Source organism: Equus asinus, chromosome 4 (genome assembly GCF_041296235.1).
Source record: "Equus asinus isolate D_3611 breed Donkey chromosome 4, EquAss-T2T_v2, whole genome shotgun sequence".
In the NCBI taxonomy this organism is placed as follows: Eukaryota; Metazoa; Chordata; class Mammalia; order Perissodactyla; family Equidae; genus Equus; species Equus asinus.
Window position 1 is genome coordinate 108,901,742 of NC_091793.1, and position 17,560 is coordinate 108,919,301.

A 17,560-nucleotide genomic window follows, 5' to 3' on the forward strand; every position below is an offset into this window, starting at 1 on the left:
GAAGGAAAATTAGAGTCAGAGTGAAAAAAAGTGGAGGCAACAAAAGGCACCTGCACCACACTGAAACTCTTTTGACCCTCCAATTTTAACATGCTAAGAATTTCAAAATAAAGAGGAGAGTTAGGACCACTGCTATTAGGGACCTTCTTATCCCTTTCAAGTCCTTCTCTCACTCTACTATCGAGGGTATCAGACTCATTCCCGAGGTACGGGTAATTTGAGAGTCCAATGATACAGTACACCCTGTATCCTTGTAGCCTAAGGAAAGAATGCAAACTGTCCATCAGCAACCCTTCAACGCTACACAGATCCTCAGGAGATAAAGGAGCCCAGGTCCAGCAACACTGCTGAGGTTCATGCCACGGGCCCTAAATAATCTTCTGGCTCCATCTGCCATCAGATAGTAACCCCTTTGTTTGAAAAGAGTGGTACATTGGTAGGAAAGGAAAAAAAAGCACTCCTAACAACATGACTCAGCATAAGGAAATCACCGTACTGCAAGAATTTTCATCACTGCCGTCTTCACAATCATGGTCATGGTCACAGAGGTAAGCATGAGGGATGCACTCCCCACTGCCACATTGAAACTCGTTCTGCGAGCATATCTTAGCTGGGACACAAGGTTAAGAAGAGAAAGAAAAGAGAGAATTTCAATTCCACTATAGCCATTTAATCTCATAAGAAGATTCTGTCTCAAATTTAAAAAGAGATTCTGATTATGCAGTAGTATGCTGGTAAACGTTTAACAACCAGTTTTCCAGGAACAAAAAGGCCCTAACTTACAGTGTTTGCCAATTTCCATGGTGTAATTACTCCCACCATGACTGACTTCAAGCTACCCACATGAATTCACTGAACACAAACTTGAGAAGAACTGTGCATAATTGGCCATTATAAGCCAGCTTCAGCCCACCACTGCACATCCTGTGCACATTACTTACTGCAATTGTTCTCGTCAGAGGAGTCTCTGCAATCAGCTTTCCCATCACATACTTGACTAATATTGTAGCAGGCTCCATTGGCACAAGTAAGCTGCGTACACGTTGGGTAATCTGAAAGAATGGAAATAGTACACAAACCTTAAATTAAGACATTCCTTCAACAAATATTTCTTGAGTGACTACTAGACACTAGACACTAAATGCTGAGCGTATACTGGTAAACAAAAAAGAGACCTGGTCCCTGACCTCATGGAGATTACAGTTGGATAGGGGAACGAAACATTAATCAAATAATGACACAAATAGCAAATAACAAACTGGATTGTGTGCCAATGGGGGAAGTATAGCGCACTGTAAGAGTGCATAGCAGGGGGGTCTGGGAGCCCAGGGAGGTCTCCCCTGAACAAGTGACCTGTGAGCTCAGAGCTGAAGAATGAGAAGGAATTTAACTTAGTTGAAAATGGAACCTTCTTTTACACAATACAGACAACATCGCAGGAAACTAGTGTCCCACCACACATGCTTTGGGAAATGAAGGGCCATTTGCTAGTGAGTTATCACAGGTGAACTTTTTAGTTAAAAAGCTTTTTAAAATATTTTGAGGGGCCAGGCCTGTGGCCTAGTGGTTAAGTTCAGGGCACTTTGCTTTGGTGGCCCGGGTCTGGTTCCTGGGCATGGACCTACACCACTCATCAGTGGCCACGCTGTGTTGGCAACCCACATACAAAATAGAGGAAGACTGCCACAGTTATTATCTCAGAGCAAATCTTCCTCAGGAAAAAAAAAAAAAACTGAACTTCTCTTTTATGGTCTTTTAATACCCTTTTTCTCACAAGTGTGATATCTTTCTTGGTCTGACTATTTCTTTTCATTAAAGATTGTTTTCATAATGATTCTCAGATTGTCTTCAGATTTCTTTTTATTAAAGGTATGTCTTAGCTAAGATCTCAAAGACCAGACAGCACAGTCCCACTTGGAGGCTCAATTCTGCATTTAAGAACCCAATTTGAGCTTTTACAGACATACATACTTCAGATAAGTCTTTGGATAGTCCCAAAGTGTCTTTCAAGGAGGAGCAGTACACAAAATTCTGTGCTGAAACTGTATTAAACTTGTCCCGTGTTAACAACTTGCACTTTAAAAAAAAAGGAATTCTCAAATGATCTTTTTCCATTTTTTGTATAGTGAAGGAATAAGCACAAATATTCTCATCTCCAGCAGTTCAAAACTAGTCTATTAAGTGTCTTTAAATATCTAAATTGCCAAAGTTACATATAGGCAATCATATATTAAAATGGAAGGCATTTTAAAATCGCTGATTAAAATTTTTAATTTCTTCTGAATTTGATTTTATTTTTTAATGGTCTGAGAACCAGCCACTGCTTAGGGTTACTGCTGTCTTTTCATCATTGAGATGGTATGCATCGTAAATGTGCCTTCAAAGGCTCACACAAGTCTGTTTATTAATTCTCCTTTCAAGAGATGCAAGAGGCCAGTTGAGTCCGGCAAGCAGTTCCCTTCTGCTTGTGTGCAGGATAGCACCTAGAGTCAGTATGTTATCCAGCCTTTTAAGAGCATCAGCAAGCAGGAGAGAAATCTTAGAAAACTCAGCTCTTTGCAATAGATACCTGTCAGGAGGAAAAATTTGGGCTTAGACTGTGACTACCTCATTCAAGATGATTAATGTAGATATGAAGGATCTGGGGCAAATATGCTGGGTGGATCTTTTGCTGTCCCTGCAGTGCTTTTTTTTTTTTTTTTTTTGAGGAAGATTAGCCCTGAGCTAACATCCACCACCAATCCTCCTCTTTTTGCTGAAGTAGACTGGCCCTGAGCTAACATCTGTGCCCATCTTCCTCTATTTTTTTGTATGTAGAACACCTGTCACAGCACAGCTTATCAAGCTGCACATAGGTCCGTGCCCAGATTTGGGCCAGCGGACCCCGGCCACCGAAGTAGAGCGTGCAAACTTAACCCCTAAGCCATGGGGTCGCCTGGACTCCATCCTGCTTTTTGAGAGCCAGTGCCATAAAACTGAAATGGGAAGAACTAAAACAGTATCTACTGACCTAACTAAAAGTTTACTGACACGGCTCATTCTCCCAAGAAACAACAAGGCCAGCTTGATGTCGTCAGGGAGAGTATTGGAATGGTCAGAGGTCAGCAGTTTGACACTCGGAATGAGGAACAAACAGCTTTCTTGTCTTCGTCCACGTGATAATGAATCTCTCTCAGTCACCCCAGGACCTGCCTCAACCCTTGCACACCTTCTGGTCTCTTCTGTGCACAGCTAACCAGAGGCATACGCCCATAGGAACAACTGCACACAGAGCTCCCTGACTCCACTAAATACTGAAAATATTTGGAAATCTGTTTCCAAAAGTTTTTCCCCCTTTGTAGACCCACATAGAGGGAATGGGTCCAAATTGTTCATACTGAGCAAAGTAAGAAACGAGCAGATTCTATTTCCCTTAAAGATTTTAATTGTTAAAGATGTTAATTAATGAGTTTCAATCTACCCTAGGAAATAGGAAGTCACAATACTTTGAGATTCAGGGACATCTAAAATCTTATTTTTTGGTTTATTTGCTTGGCAATTCTGAGTGTAACCTTGTAAACTTTCTCCCATGGAGCAAATCCATCATGCAGCTAAAATGTCCTGCAGGATCTAAGTAAAGGGAAAGTATAATAAGAGAGGAGACAATACACAAGAACACCAGAGAAACTCATCCTTCTAAGTTTTGTCTTAGTGGAAAGATTGATGAGTAACTATTCACTAAGCCCCAGACCTCTAAAGTTTACCTGACAACAAAAATGAGAGAACACCTTGGCTCACACCACCTCTCCTCTCTCCCTTCCTTACTCTCTCCAAATTCCAAATGATACATGCACAGTTTTGTTACCCCCAAACTGGGAGTTTCCCCCAAATACACATATTAGATTGGTGCTTGAATATTTAAAAAAGGGGTCGGCTCTGTGGCCGAGTGGTTAAGTTGACGCGCTCCGCTGCAGCGGCCCAGGGTTCGGATCCTGGGTGCGGACATGGCACCGCTCGTCAGGCCACGTTGAGGTGGTGTCCCACATCCCACAGCTAGAAGGACCTGCAACTAAGATATACAGCTATGTACGGGGGAGTTTGAGGAGATAAGGCAGAAAAAAAAAAAAAGAAGATTGGCAACAGTTGTTAGCTCAGGTGCCAATCTCTAAGAAAAAAAAGAAAGAAAAGGAAGATTGGCAACAGTTGTTAGCTCAGGTGCCAATCTTTAAAAAAAAAAAATTTTTTTTAATTTTTTCTCTGCTAATGATTTGGTTTGGAGCAAGAAAGTTCCATGCTTTGTTTACATGATCAAGGAGGATGTGGTTTGAGGACCTCGTAGACCTCCCAGAATGAAAATCATTCACAGCAGAGTAAGATACAAATAGTAGACACTACTCTTTATCATCGTGACAGGAAGGCCATTTTCAGAATTTGACAAAACAGCCAAAAGAACACAGAAAAGAAAAACTAGCTGATTATAAAGAAAGAAAAGTCATCTTAAAGGTAGATTATGAAACTTAAGCCAAGATTTAAAGGAAAGCAAGAAGTTTCTGATACAAGTCCTGCCCAAACACCTGGAACTTTCCCAGGTCCCAGAGCCATCCTTTCCAAGTTACTCTTCGTGACTCTGGTTCCAAGGTAGGCTAATCCAGTCGAAGGAAGGATTTACCAGAAAAAGCTTACTAGTTTGGACACAAGCACTTAGTTGCAAGTACTACCCATAAAGTTAAATAAGCAATAACAATAATAATCATCAATGACATGTATTGAAAACTTTGTGCCAGAAACTTGTCTAAGTTACTCAGTATGTATGAACTCATTTCATCCTCTTAACAACCCTATGAGCTGGATACTACTATTACTCCCATTTTATAGATTTATATTTTCTAGATTTTATATATGTGCCTCTCTGAGGCACAGAGAGGTTAAGTAATTTGAACAAGGTCATACAACTGGTGAGGTGAAGAGCCAGAATTCAAATTCAAGCAATCTGGCTCCACAAAGCATGTTTCTAAGTACTACAACAGATACAGCTACTGCTTATAGGCTTCAGATAAGTAATAAAAAGCAGCAAAAAAATTACAGAAGAAAGAATGAAATTGAATGAAAGAAAACAGAAAATTTTTAAAAGATAATATGAAAAGAAAGAGAACAAGTAACCCAGGGGAAAAAAAGGTTTCCTTTCTTCTATTCAGTTTCCTATTCCACTTTAGGAAGTCTGGAGAAGTGAGGCCAACTTTAGATTTCAGTAATTTATGGCATATTCTACTAAGGACTTCAATCTGATACAATCTAGGAATTCCAGGAACCCTATGCTAGGAAACAGCTTTCCAGGACTCCCAGGACAACAAGAGAGTCAGCATCAAAAAAAAAAAAAACAAAACCAGACCACAAGTAGCAGGGGATCCACCACCTACACCTCTGTCAAACTCAAGTCCCTGAAAAGACTGCCACCAAGGGAATATACAGGGGGACATGGGAGAAGCATTTTCTGCCTCTTTCCAAAAATAATTTGAAGTGCCTTTAACTAAAAAACATATACATAAGGTTTATAAAATGAAAATAGCAATTCAGCACCTTGGAAAGAGAAAGTAAATATGGTCATCCCAGGAGCTGGGAGAATCAGACTAACGTCCAGGTTAGTCTGAGCAGGCCTTCAGGAAACTGAAGCCAAAAAAGGAAACATGTTAAGTTATTTAGTTTTTCTTATCGTGCTCTCTTTGAACTACTGGGTCTTAAGTCCCAAATCCCCATCCATGGTGACCTGATCTTAGACCTAAATTAGAAACGCGCCTGAGATGCCTGCTCCAAAGAATGTGGATCTCTAAGCCCTCCTTCTTGCCATACTCAGAAGTATCACCAAAATCTGCAAAGGAGGTAAAGACTGACGTAGCTTTAAATTCTTAAAAAATAATGAAAATCTCACATTAGCTCCACTATAGAAGTAATTGGGCAAGAAGATGGAAAATTGTGCATCAAATGCTCCGAGGAACAGTGTGAAGAAGGAAGATGGCTTCTCATGGGTGAACAAACTTCTATGACGTGCACCAGACTTAGTGGTACTGGTTCTATATAGAAGGAGTTATGGCGCTCTATGTTTTTATTTAGGGCCACAGCACCTTGGTCTCATACTTGTCTCTTCCTTTTGGCTATCCCTAGTGACTCATCTGGGCAGAACAAACAGGCAATGTCCCATGGAGGAGACAGGAAGACTAGCTGCAGCCCAGAATCATGAGAGGGACGACCTTCAAATCACAACTAGAAATGGTGTGGCTCAGTCCCCCTGCTGGGAACCTGCCCCCAGATAATCGCGCACTCATCAGCAAACCACGGCTGGATGAATGCGAGTGTCCTAGAAGCCAGTTATTCTATAGAGCGCTGCCTTCCTCTTCTATTCAACATACATTTTTTGAAATCCACCTTCTTAGACACTGCGCTAAGAATTGGATAAAGTGATAAAATTACAAGTGAAGTAGAAATTCCCGGAGCTTTTTAATATTTTATTCAGCAAATAATTATTGCACACCTATAGGAGTGCAAGGTACTAGAGATAAGGTGATGAACTTCATGAAATCCCTGCTCTCGTGGAACTTACTTTATTTGGGATAGTGGAAGGATAGACATTAAAATAAATGTCACCTAGAAAAAAAATGTTATGGAAATATAGCAGGGTAGAATGCTAAAGAGTGACAGTGAGGAGTAACTCTTTGATAAGGTGACATTTGAACAAGAACTATTAGGTGTAGCAAAACCTAATGGTGGCATTGACAAACATTTCTTTCCAGAGATTGGTGGAGATGAAGGACTCTTTTCACTGAGTTCAAGAAAGAAAGAGAGGGAATGGAGACAGGAATTAAAGACAACTCTAAGTGACTTTGTTGTGAAAGGGAGCAGAGAAATTGGGCAACAGCTGAGAGGGCTCTTAGGGTCTTTGAAAAGATGAGAGATATAATGTACTCGTATGATGGAGACTAAATAAGAAAGTTTTCTCTTTCCTCGAGGTTTCAGGGCTCTGAATCCTACCTTAATTGTAAGAATGCTAAAAAGGTATGTCTGTGATGTGATACGGAAGATGCAGCCAGTCTCTCTGCTTCTTTCTTACCTGAAGTAGAAAAAGGATAATAAGATCAAGCCTCACAGGGCAGCTTAAATGCGGAACCGAGTTTGAAGAACAATGTGTTCTTCATGTTTGACATGAGTCCAGAGAACAGTTTTTGCCAGCATGTTTATTTCCCTCCAACTGTTCCCTGGTTGGAGTTTCAGCAGTTAGATATATAAAGGAAAACGTGTAAATTCTAAAGTAAAGAAAGTCTGTAGAAATAAAACTTCAGGACAAAGCAGCCCCAGTTACAGGCAGACCAAATACTGCTGATTACCAGCAAGAAAGCCTTCATTGTAACAAGGATTTTACCCTTTCTGTGGCATTCCTAAGGAACAAAAGAGAAGTGCTGCAAACCAATCACAATTAGCAATAGTTTTACTCACACTAAAATCATTCTAATGTGGTATTTGATAAAAACAAAATAATCTGTTTACTTAACCGGGAAGAAAACGTACTATTTTTGAGCAACTGAAAGTCACTGCAATATATTAATTGAATGGCTCATAATTACTGCATTGTTCTGATGTTTATCTTAGACTCTGCATGAGTGGGTTTTCCTTGATGCTAATCCCATTAGAAGTAAAATGGACCGCAGTTTTGAATCTCTCTGTTCCTTAAAATAAGTTAAGTGACAACGTGTTTAATAACAGGTGCCGTTTTACTGATGTCCAGATTAAAGAGTAAAATAACTTAGAGAAAATGAGTTTTCACCTTTTTCACAGCTTTTAATATATATATTCAGAAATAGTTCTCAAATAGTGGAATAACTGAAAATAACTTATGCATATAGGAACACAGCAGACAAAAAGATAAAACATTAAGAAACATTCGTACCACACCAAATTTATTTCAAGGATAACCTTTTTATTGAGACCTTAGTACCCTTGCCTTTCCACCATCTCACCCATTCTCTTCCCTCCCCTTTCTCTGTCCCCCCAGGAGGACTCTTACATATTATTCTTTGTTCTATAAAAGGAATGTCTGGAATGGACACAAGGTGCTCTATCTGGGAGCTCAACGTCTTGATCTTAGAAGCTTGAAAGGGCAGGGACTATAACATAGGAAGGGATCTGATCTGACAGGCAGGACTATGAAGTACAGAGTCAAGCTTCCTGCTCCTTTTGAATATTTGGGGAAAAGAATCAAGTCCTTGTTTGGAGCTTTTCCAACATCCATTACTATATTTAAGTGGTTTCTAGATGCTTCATGCATTAAGACCTGTACCTACAGACAATCTTATTTCTGAGCAATAGAAAAATAAAAGTCATATTCATAGGCTGATTCTAAGTTTGCCCATAAATAATGATTCCTATGCATCAGGACTGCAGAAATAATGGAATAATGAGTCATGTCTCATGAAAATGATTTCTGGGCAAGCCTCACTTAATCCTTCATCATGAGGGAACACTGTCATTTAAAACAACTAATAAACAGTTGCTATAGATCTGAAGTGACATGTAAAATAGTGAAGTACCTCTATGGCTAAATGGACCTCACTAACAATCTTCAATGGCTGCTAACATCACAAACAGAGAGACAGTTAGACATTGTGTGCCTCCTAATGCAAATATATACCTTTATATACAAAGTGTTGTTGCCCCTCTCCCCCACCCCCCACATACAAATCCTTGTATCTGTTCAAGCTAGTAGACTAGTGCTATTCTCAGCTGGAGCAGGGGAGGGAGATTTTGCTCCTGGAGGACATTTGACATTGTGTGGAGACATTTTTGGTTGTCACAACTGGGAGGTGTTGCTGGCTTCTAATGGATAGAGACCAGGGATACTGTTGGACACTCTACAAAGCACAAGACAGCTCTCCACAATAAAGAATTATCTGGCCCCAAATGTCATTAGTACCAAGGTTGAGAAACCTTGCTCTAGATCTAGCTACCAATTTCCAGGAAATACAGGAAACAGGAGAACATGTTAAAGGACATCAGGGGATGCAATGAGCAAAACCCACACTGTAGGAAACTCCAGACAAGTGATGGTTCTTTCAACCAATAAATTGCAAGGGGTAAAAAAAAGAAATGGAAGGCAAACCTACACATTGAAAGACAGCAACCAATTCCAATGTATACATTTTATTTGGATTTTGATTTAAATGACACTAAAAATCCATAACAAGACAATTGGGGAATTTTTAAAACTGACACTATCTGATTATTTTAAATAACAGCTGTTGACTTTTTGGTGTGATCATGATATTCATATGTTATGTTATGTTTTAGTCCTTATATTTTAAGATAAATACTGAATTATTCAAAGGCAAAATTATATGATGTCTGGGATCTGCTTCAAAATAATGGGGAGAAGAATAAAAAGATATAGGTAAGACGAAATTAGCTAGGAAATGATAATTGATATAACTGAGTGATGAATACAAAGGGATTCATTATACAATTCACTGTGCTTCTGCTTATGTTTAAAGCCTTCCATAATAAAAAGCTTTAAACAATAATTTTTAAAAATAACAAAATAGTTAAGTAAGTTTCAGGCAAAAATAATTTGTAAACTTCCATTACTAAAGAACAGTATTCTGAGGGCATGGGCATAGGGTTTAGGCCTGTGTTAAAACCCTGGCTTCTCCAACCTTGCCTCTTGACAAGCTTTATAATCTCTGGAAAGTGGAGAGAGTCATCATACCCACCTTGTAGTATTGATGTAAAAATTGCATGAGATACTGATGGATGCCCCATGAATGGCAATTCCCTTCCCCACTTCTCACAAGAGCACCAAACAAAGAAGGAAAACAAAATGAGTGCAATGCTGCCCCCTCCCCAACTACTTTGATCTAGGCCATTCATTTCTTTCTTGTATGAATCTGGCTGTGGCCAGGAGATCAAAGCACTAACAAGGAAGGATGAAGATTCTTTTCTTAACTTCCCCTGACTTATTAGATTTTTTCACTCTCCTCCATAAACAACACATAGCAATAAATAAACAAGGTAGTGACAAATAGGAAAGAATACTTCATTGTAAAACCCCCTTACATATGTGAGATTCACTTTAGGGCCATGAACCCTGAAGGATTCATGACTTGTATGATTCCAGAAACAATGAGCTATAAATGTGGTTCTCTTTCCTAAACAAATCCTTGTTTCACCAATTACTTGTACTTAAAAAAAACAAAACCAAAAAAACACTTGATTAAAAATTCCTGCCCAGATATTTTATAAAGCTCACTTCCTTTCCTTCATTCCTTTCTATAACAGCTGCTTGCATGCTCATACCCTGCCAGCTTTTTTCCAGAAGTTCCACTGGCAGTCATGAGGCAGTTGTACTGGTGACTTTAGACTTGGCTGCAGAATGTTCACATGGAATAAATCCAAACAGTCTGTTTTGGCTGCCTTCTATTTTCCCAAAAGTAGCATTTCCTTCAGTCTCATTGCATTTGCAATAAAGCACTCATTTTTATCCACTTGTAAATTAGGAATAAAGACACAGGCTGTTGGCTGGTGGCACAGGCCTCTGGGTCTCTCTTAAACTTGTACAAGGTAAAACTTTCTCCTTCTGTAAATAAAGTCCTTCATGAAGACCAATCACTACACTTGGAACCAGAAAACAGGTTGAGCCCTGGCTCTGCCACACATTACACAACCTCTACCTTTTGCAGTTTTAGTTTCTTTATTCATAAGAAAGTATAATAACACCTGCTCTATGTCCTAATTGAGGAACCTAATGAGAATAACAACTGGAATTTATATAAGGCTTTGAAGTTTACAAAATATTGCAAAATATAATATATGATTTACCAGTATTATTAATCAAAAATATTTTCTTCACTTGCCACAATGAAGTATCTATTGTTTGCTTTACAAAGTACTGAAAGGAGAGTCCTTGAGTCATGGACCTTCTATTTTGTGACATCCAGACCCACAAGACCATCTCTAAAATTGACAGTACTAAGTCTAAATTATCTGCAAAATTTCCAAAGTGAAAGGAGATCCAAAACAGAGGCAACATAATCTCTCTCAAAAGAGAATATTTAAGTCAAAAATTATACCACAACAGAACTGTACCAGGAACTCTGCTAGGAAATGGAGCTACAAAGACAAATAGCACGCAATCCTCTCAAAGAAAAATAACATCCAAGGGAAGAAAGCACTGGAGAAGTGTTGTTTTTTAAAATATACCATGTGATCATGGTGTGGATGCAGCATGAATCTGGACAAGTCTGGGCCCAGGTCTTTCCTGTTCACATAGACAAGCATTTCTTCCATTAAGAGTACAGTGTGAACAGGACAGTGAGCAGAGTAAGTGTGAACAGTACAGTGAACAGAGTACAGTTTGAGCAGGACAGTACTGGAACAATTTGCTCATAACCAGTTTGTGTTAGCTCCCACACTAGGCATGGCACTATATTGCGAAGTGTAGCAAAGTACACAGAAGATGGCTCTTTCATCAAGAAGCATAAAATACATCATTTGGACCAAACGAAGGAATTTGGAAACAGTCCAGAGAACTAAAACTAAATCAAAATGATCAAACAATAGGCAAAGTGTCCCATGAGAATAAGCCAAAACTTCAATCTTTAGTTGAGGACATAATAACTAAGAAATTTATGATCAAGACTTCTAAGGTACACAAAATCTGTCTACCGATTATTGGAATACTGAAATACTAAAATAACTCCTTGAAGTTTAAGAGCAAAGGAAAAGAAGTACCATTACTTAGCTCACAGGACACTTATGAAATGCAGTATACCAAAACAAATGTCAGGAAAAATGCATAAAAACTCAAGGGAGTTCTGGATAAATTCATAAATGATAGGCTTATAAAGACTTTTAAGAGAAACTGGATTTTGGGGTATGTCTGAGACTTAAGACAGAGTTAGATGGACATTAGGACTGACACAGTAGAATAATTTCTTTATTCTTGTATTCTAACAATTTTATATAAATCTCAAGAGAGGCAGATTAGTCTTTACTAATTTTTAAGAAGTACATCACACACATAATTGCACTCTCTTTTTTGGTCATGGCAATACTTAAACATTATACACAGAATACTGTGATTTGTATGCCTTATCATGTGGTAATCAGGTACAAACTGATGTAGCATGCTGCCACTGTAGAGAAAGCCATTTTCAAAATGTAACAGTTTCCCAAAGGTAATCTGGAAAATATCGAGTCCATAAGAGCAGAAAAAATAATGAGACATTTGATCTACAAACTTAGCATAATAATGTAATAAAAGTTAAAATTGACCAAACTGGATTTTGTACTCAATGTATTCAATGACCTTTCAGGATTCTATGTTAATGTTAAAAGTTTCCTACTTCAAAAAATACAGAAACTTGATGTGCTAAAGCAGGACACAGTTAGTATGCCTTGCTAAAAATAGACTCCTATCAGAACATCACCTCTAATCCACAAAAGAATCTGCCAAGCGATTTCAATAACAAGAGGCATATTGTAAGCGTTTCTGTCCATCAACAAATCTAACAAATTGATTAAAATGCCAAAGGGACAAAGGTGAAACCAAACACAGTGCAAAGACTGAAAGGGACTCACGGCAGTCTCTCTCGTCAGTTCCGTCTGAGCAGTCTCTCGTGTGGTCACATCTGTATTCATTCGGGATACATTCACCACTGGAGCATGTGATCTGATCGCTTGAGCAGGTTGTCCCACCTGTGAAGGGGAAAAAATATGACTTTATAATTACTGCCAAGTGCAGACCAATCCACTGACATTTACCAAATATGAATGAAGAAATTTGAAAGCAAAGGCAGGTAGAGCATATGTTGAATATAACCTTTACAGGGTCACAAGGTAGAGTACCCAGCTACCCCAAGGTGGAGAGCTTACAATGCAAAAGTAAAGGTATTATTATCAGGGTACTGTCAAAATGCCCACAGAATCATATCAACACTCAAGCACGTTAGTGTACACAATTATATCATTAACATGTGTTGAGAATATAATATAGATTGAAAACCTATATGGTAAAGAGAATGGATGAAATAAGAATTTTGCAGATACAGGTATTAATCAAGGATTGGTAAGGTCCCCTTCATTGAAATCTTTGTTTAAACAAGAAGAAAATATGCCAAAGGGTTAAAAATGGTTATTTCTGAGTGGTAGGAATATGGGTGATTTTATTTTTTTCTTTAGAGTTTTCTCTATTATATAAACTTTCTATGTTGAACACTTGTCAATTTCATAAACAGAAAGAAAAAAATTTAAGCTAGCTTGATTTTATCCTATGTTGATTAGGGTAGGTGAAAGCAAGGCATCAGTAGTTTATCAAATTCGCCTCTGGATAAAACAGCTAAAGTCAAATGAATTGATGTCACAAGCATCACATGAATGCTATTCTGTAAGTCTGAGACCGGAATTACCATGGGATTTTTTAATTGTCCACATAAAAAGAGAAGCAGTTGGGGAAAATTTGATCCACTAAAAAGTAATATAATCATCAAATGGAAGAAAAAATTTTCCCCTGAATTTTTACAGAGTTTCCTAACTTTCACCACTTAGGTTCAGCAAAATTTGGCTTTCTGATGAAATTACATATCTGTTAAAGGATGTGCCATCTAAACTTAACAAGAAAAACTTTTCTAAAAGAAAAGTGGACAATGACAGCAATAGAGTTAGCAATTGAAATTTCAAACATAGAAAGACTACCATACGATAAATAAGATGTAAAAAATTAACCATAATTACTACACTTTTCCATGTTTAATTGACTACATCTTTCTTGTCACCTTGTTCCTTCTTCCTGTTTAACTAATAAAATGGTTTCATTATGAATGTGTCATGTAATTCTTAAATAGCAAATAAAATTTTCCCAGTCAGCCTATGTCTGACACTTTCAAAGTATGATTTCATATTTTCTCCCAGTACCTTATATCTGTGGGTTAAATTTTACTTCTATTAATAAACTTAGAATAGATCAACTTTTCTAAAAGTCACTTAAACATTTGAATTCTTCCCAAAGCAGAGACAGTATCTGAATAAACTTAAAAAGATTACTACTTCCTCATTAAATTCCCATATAATTTAAGTATGTATTGCCAATTTCCACTTAAAAATAAAGAGCTTTCTTTTATTACTGAAGAGGCAAGTCATGAATAGTCCTAAACAAAATATGAAAAGAAACTAAATCAAGTGACAATATTATTTTAATTATCTTGGCTTTCTTCTTAAATTCAAGTCCAAATCAATTCTATATATGTACTTAAGATTTCAAAGGGTGTATGAAGAAGCAATTAAAAGCTCATTCAAACATAGAGAAATGACAAATTAAAATTATATAGTTCCACCAACCAATCTAATGCTGGAATTCACTTATTCCTTTGATGCATAAACACCTATTATGGGCCTATCATGTGTCACAAAGTGCACCAACGATGAGATTATAAAGATGAATAAGGCACAATCTTTACTTTCAAGAAGCACATATTTTTCTGAGGGAGACTTTAAGAAATAATTGGAAAACGATAATGAAAGTGAATTGTAGGCACACAAGGAATTATAGAGGCATCAGGGAGAGATGCCTAAGTCACTCTGGGATGAGGGTACAGACAGGGATAGCTTCCTTAAGGAGGTAACATCTCACCTGGGTCTTAAAGGAGAAGCAGCCATTAGCTAGGTCAAGAGGAAAGAAGGACTGTCTACCAACAAGCATTCAGGCAGCATGCACAGAGGTGAAAGGCTGGACACAGCATGGTATGCCCAAGGGATCTACAAGCACTGCTGTGGCCCCAAATGGACATCAAGGCGGGAATGGCAAGTGATAGACAAGGAAAAATAAGCACCAGTCACACCTTAGAAGCCACTGTAAACCATGTTAAGGAATCTGAACTTTCTCCCTCAAGTGGTGAGCTACCAAAGGGTTTTAGTTAGATCTTTCCAGCATCAGTGTCAGGGAGAAGCTGAGAAGGCACAAAACTAGATGCAGGGAGGCTAGCCCAGAGGCTGGTGCAGTCACCCGGATGAGAGATGTTGGTAGTGATGGCATACATGGGAGAGAGATGAACTTTAGAGATGTTAGGCAGGAGTTGGTGATTTAACGTGGGCTGCGAAAGAGAGGAACGAACCAAAAGAGACTTCCAAGTTTCTAGCTTGGGTGCCTAGGGGATTGTGGTATCATTTTCATGCTACTTGAGTACATCTTTAATGTCACCTACAGCCAGCTTTTTTTCCATCCAATAAAATGCTTTCACTCTAAAATATGTTTCATGAAATTCTAAATTAACAAGGAAAACAGCCTCAATCTGCCTATTTCTGATAGTTTGAGACTGATTTTGTACTTTCTGCTAGTACTTTATAGTGGGTTAATTTTATTCCTATAATAAAGATAATACATGTAGACCAGCAAATATAGAAGAAAAAGGTCTACATTTTCCCCAATTCAAGGGGGAATATGATTAACTCCACTTGGGACACCTTGAGTTTGAGGAGTCTTGGAGTGTCCAACAGGCAGTTGAATATACAAGACTGAAGTGTAGACAAGATGAATGAAGTCACTGCTCTTCACAGATTCACAGTCTAGCCCTATCCGGTTCCCACTGAGCATCCACTACCTGCAGGTCACCCCTCATTCCCCTGGGACCTTTGAGAGGCCAGCCAGAGAACGCCGTAGCCTAGACAGATTTCCTGTAAACAAGGATTTCTTTTTTTTTTTTTTTTAAAGATTTTATTTTTTCCTTTTGCTCCCCAAAGCCCCCCGGTACATAGTTGTATATTCTTCGTTGTGGGCTCTTCTAGTTGTGGCATGTGGGACGCTGCCTCAGCATGGTTTGATGAGCAGTGCCATGTCCGCGCCCAGGATTCGAACCAACGAAACACTGGGCCGCCTGCAGCAGAGCGCGCGAACTTAACCACTAGGCCACGGGGCCAGCCCCTGTAAACAAGGATTTCTTCTTGCACCCTACTATGCCTAGCACTTTTCCTTCCTCCCTTTAGGACTTTCGAGCCACCATCCCCCATCTCCCTCTTTCAGATCTAGTGGTCTCCTTTTGCCACTCCACCTCAAATCCTGACACATAACTGGACCTTATTTGGATATGCCAGCCTCCTGATTGGCTTTGAGTAGCTCCTGTCCATGCCTTCCTCAGGACTGCCATTTGTCACCATCACCACCCTCCACAGCCCTACATAGTTTGCTCAAAGCTACCAACAAATGTTTTCTTTCTTTCTTGAGTGTAACATAATCTGAATTAAATACTGAGAACCTATCCCCTTTCCAAATCGCTGGGGTATATTTCTAATTCTTCAGCACATTCACTCTTTCAGTATCGTCCGACCCCTGAGTGAGATTGCTGGCATATGCTCCCTTGTCATTTAAGGCCCAACTCAGCATTTCTAAGGAATCATTACATTGTGTTTTGCAATTGTAACAGGTTATATGTTAGGTGTCCAAAGAGCCAAAAGAAAATTCCTCCATAAACACTTACGGCAATGCTGTTCGTCTGAGCCATCCTCACAGTCGTGCTCATCGTCACACACCCAGGAGTGGGGGATGCATACCCCTTCACTCTGACACTTGAACTGGCCTGACTGGCAGGAAGAGGGAGCTAAAACAAACCAGAAAAGCACTCATGTCAAACATCCATCCTATGACATCAATAAGAAATGCTTAATTCAAAGGAATGTACATCAGCTCCTGCTCAATACATTTGATAGCAAATAGTAAACAACCCTATACCAGAGTCTGTGGACTCTAACCAGTGTTCACCATCAAATAATCTGAGTGATGTCATCACAATAAACTGATAATACATACAAAGTTATGACAAAAAGGTATTAAATTAAATTTATTTAAATAAAAATTAACTATGAGTTTTATTAAATTAGTTTAAATGTTTTGTAGTAACTAATCATAAAGCATCTTGATGAATTGGAAAACCCATGAGATCTGGAAAAGAAGGCCCAGAATCAAATAACTATTATTTCCACAATTTACTTGCTTCAGGATCTTTGGCAGGTTCTCCAAGCCTCAGTATGTGCATCATAAAATAGGGATTGTATTTATCTCATGGTTTGCTATAAAAAATAAGTTAAATAATGCATGTGAAGGTGCCATGTAATATTAGTTGCTATCACTATTGTCATTGGTATTGTTGTTATTATCATTGTTACAGGACATTGAAATGTAATAATCTCTGAAGAGTTGTTGGTATAACTATTCATTTATTCCTTCATCCCAGAATACATTGTTCTTGGTTTTCTGGTCCTAGTATTTAATCTAAAATGAACTCAGTAAGCCCAGAGGAGGCAAATACATAGCACATGACCATGTCTCTACACATAGAACTACTCCCTTGCTTAAAGCGTGGTTCATAGACTAGCAGCATCAGCACCAGCTGGGAGCTTGTAGAAATGCAGAATCTCAAGTCCACCTCAAACATATGGAATCAAAATCTGCACTTTAACAAGCTCCCCAGGTGATCCATTTGTGCACAAAAGTTTGAGAAGCACTGTATAGGATCTATTCCCCACCCTTCTCTTATTTTCAAATACATCATTATCC

The 17,560-nt window shown here is 38.6% G+C and overlaps 1 protein-coding gene across 1 annotated transcript in view; it reads right to left on the reverse strand.

Moving 5' to 3' along the window:
- The window catches only part of LRP2 (LDL receptor related protein 2), a 198,384-nt gene that overhangs the window by 143,611 nt on the left and 37,213 nt on the right, over positions 1–17,560 (reverse strand). Inside the window, exons 3-6 of the mRNA XM_070508061.1 lie at positions 16,485–16,604; positions 12,598–12,714; positions 942–1,052; positions 497–610 (exon numbers count right to left, since the gene is read on the reverse strand). Coding sequence (XP_070364162.1) covers positions 497–610; positions 942–1,052; positions 12,598–12,714; positions 16,485–16,604 — 462 coding nt within the window. The remainder of the gene's footprint in view (positions 1–496; positions 611–941; positions 1,053–12,597; positions 12,715–16,484; positions 16,605–17,560) is intronic.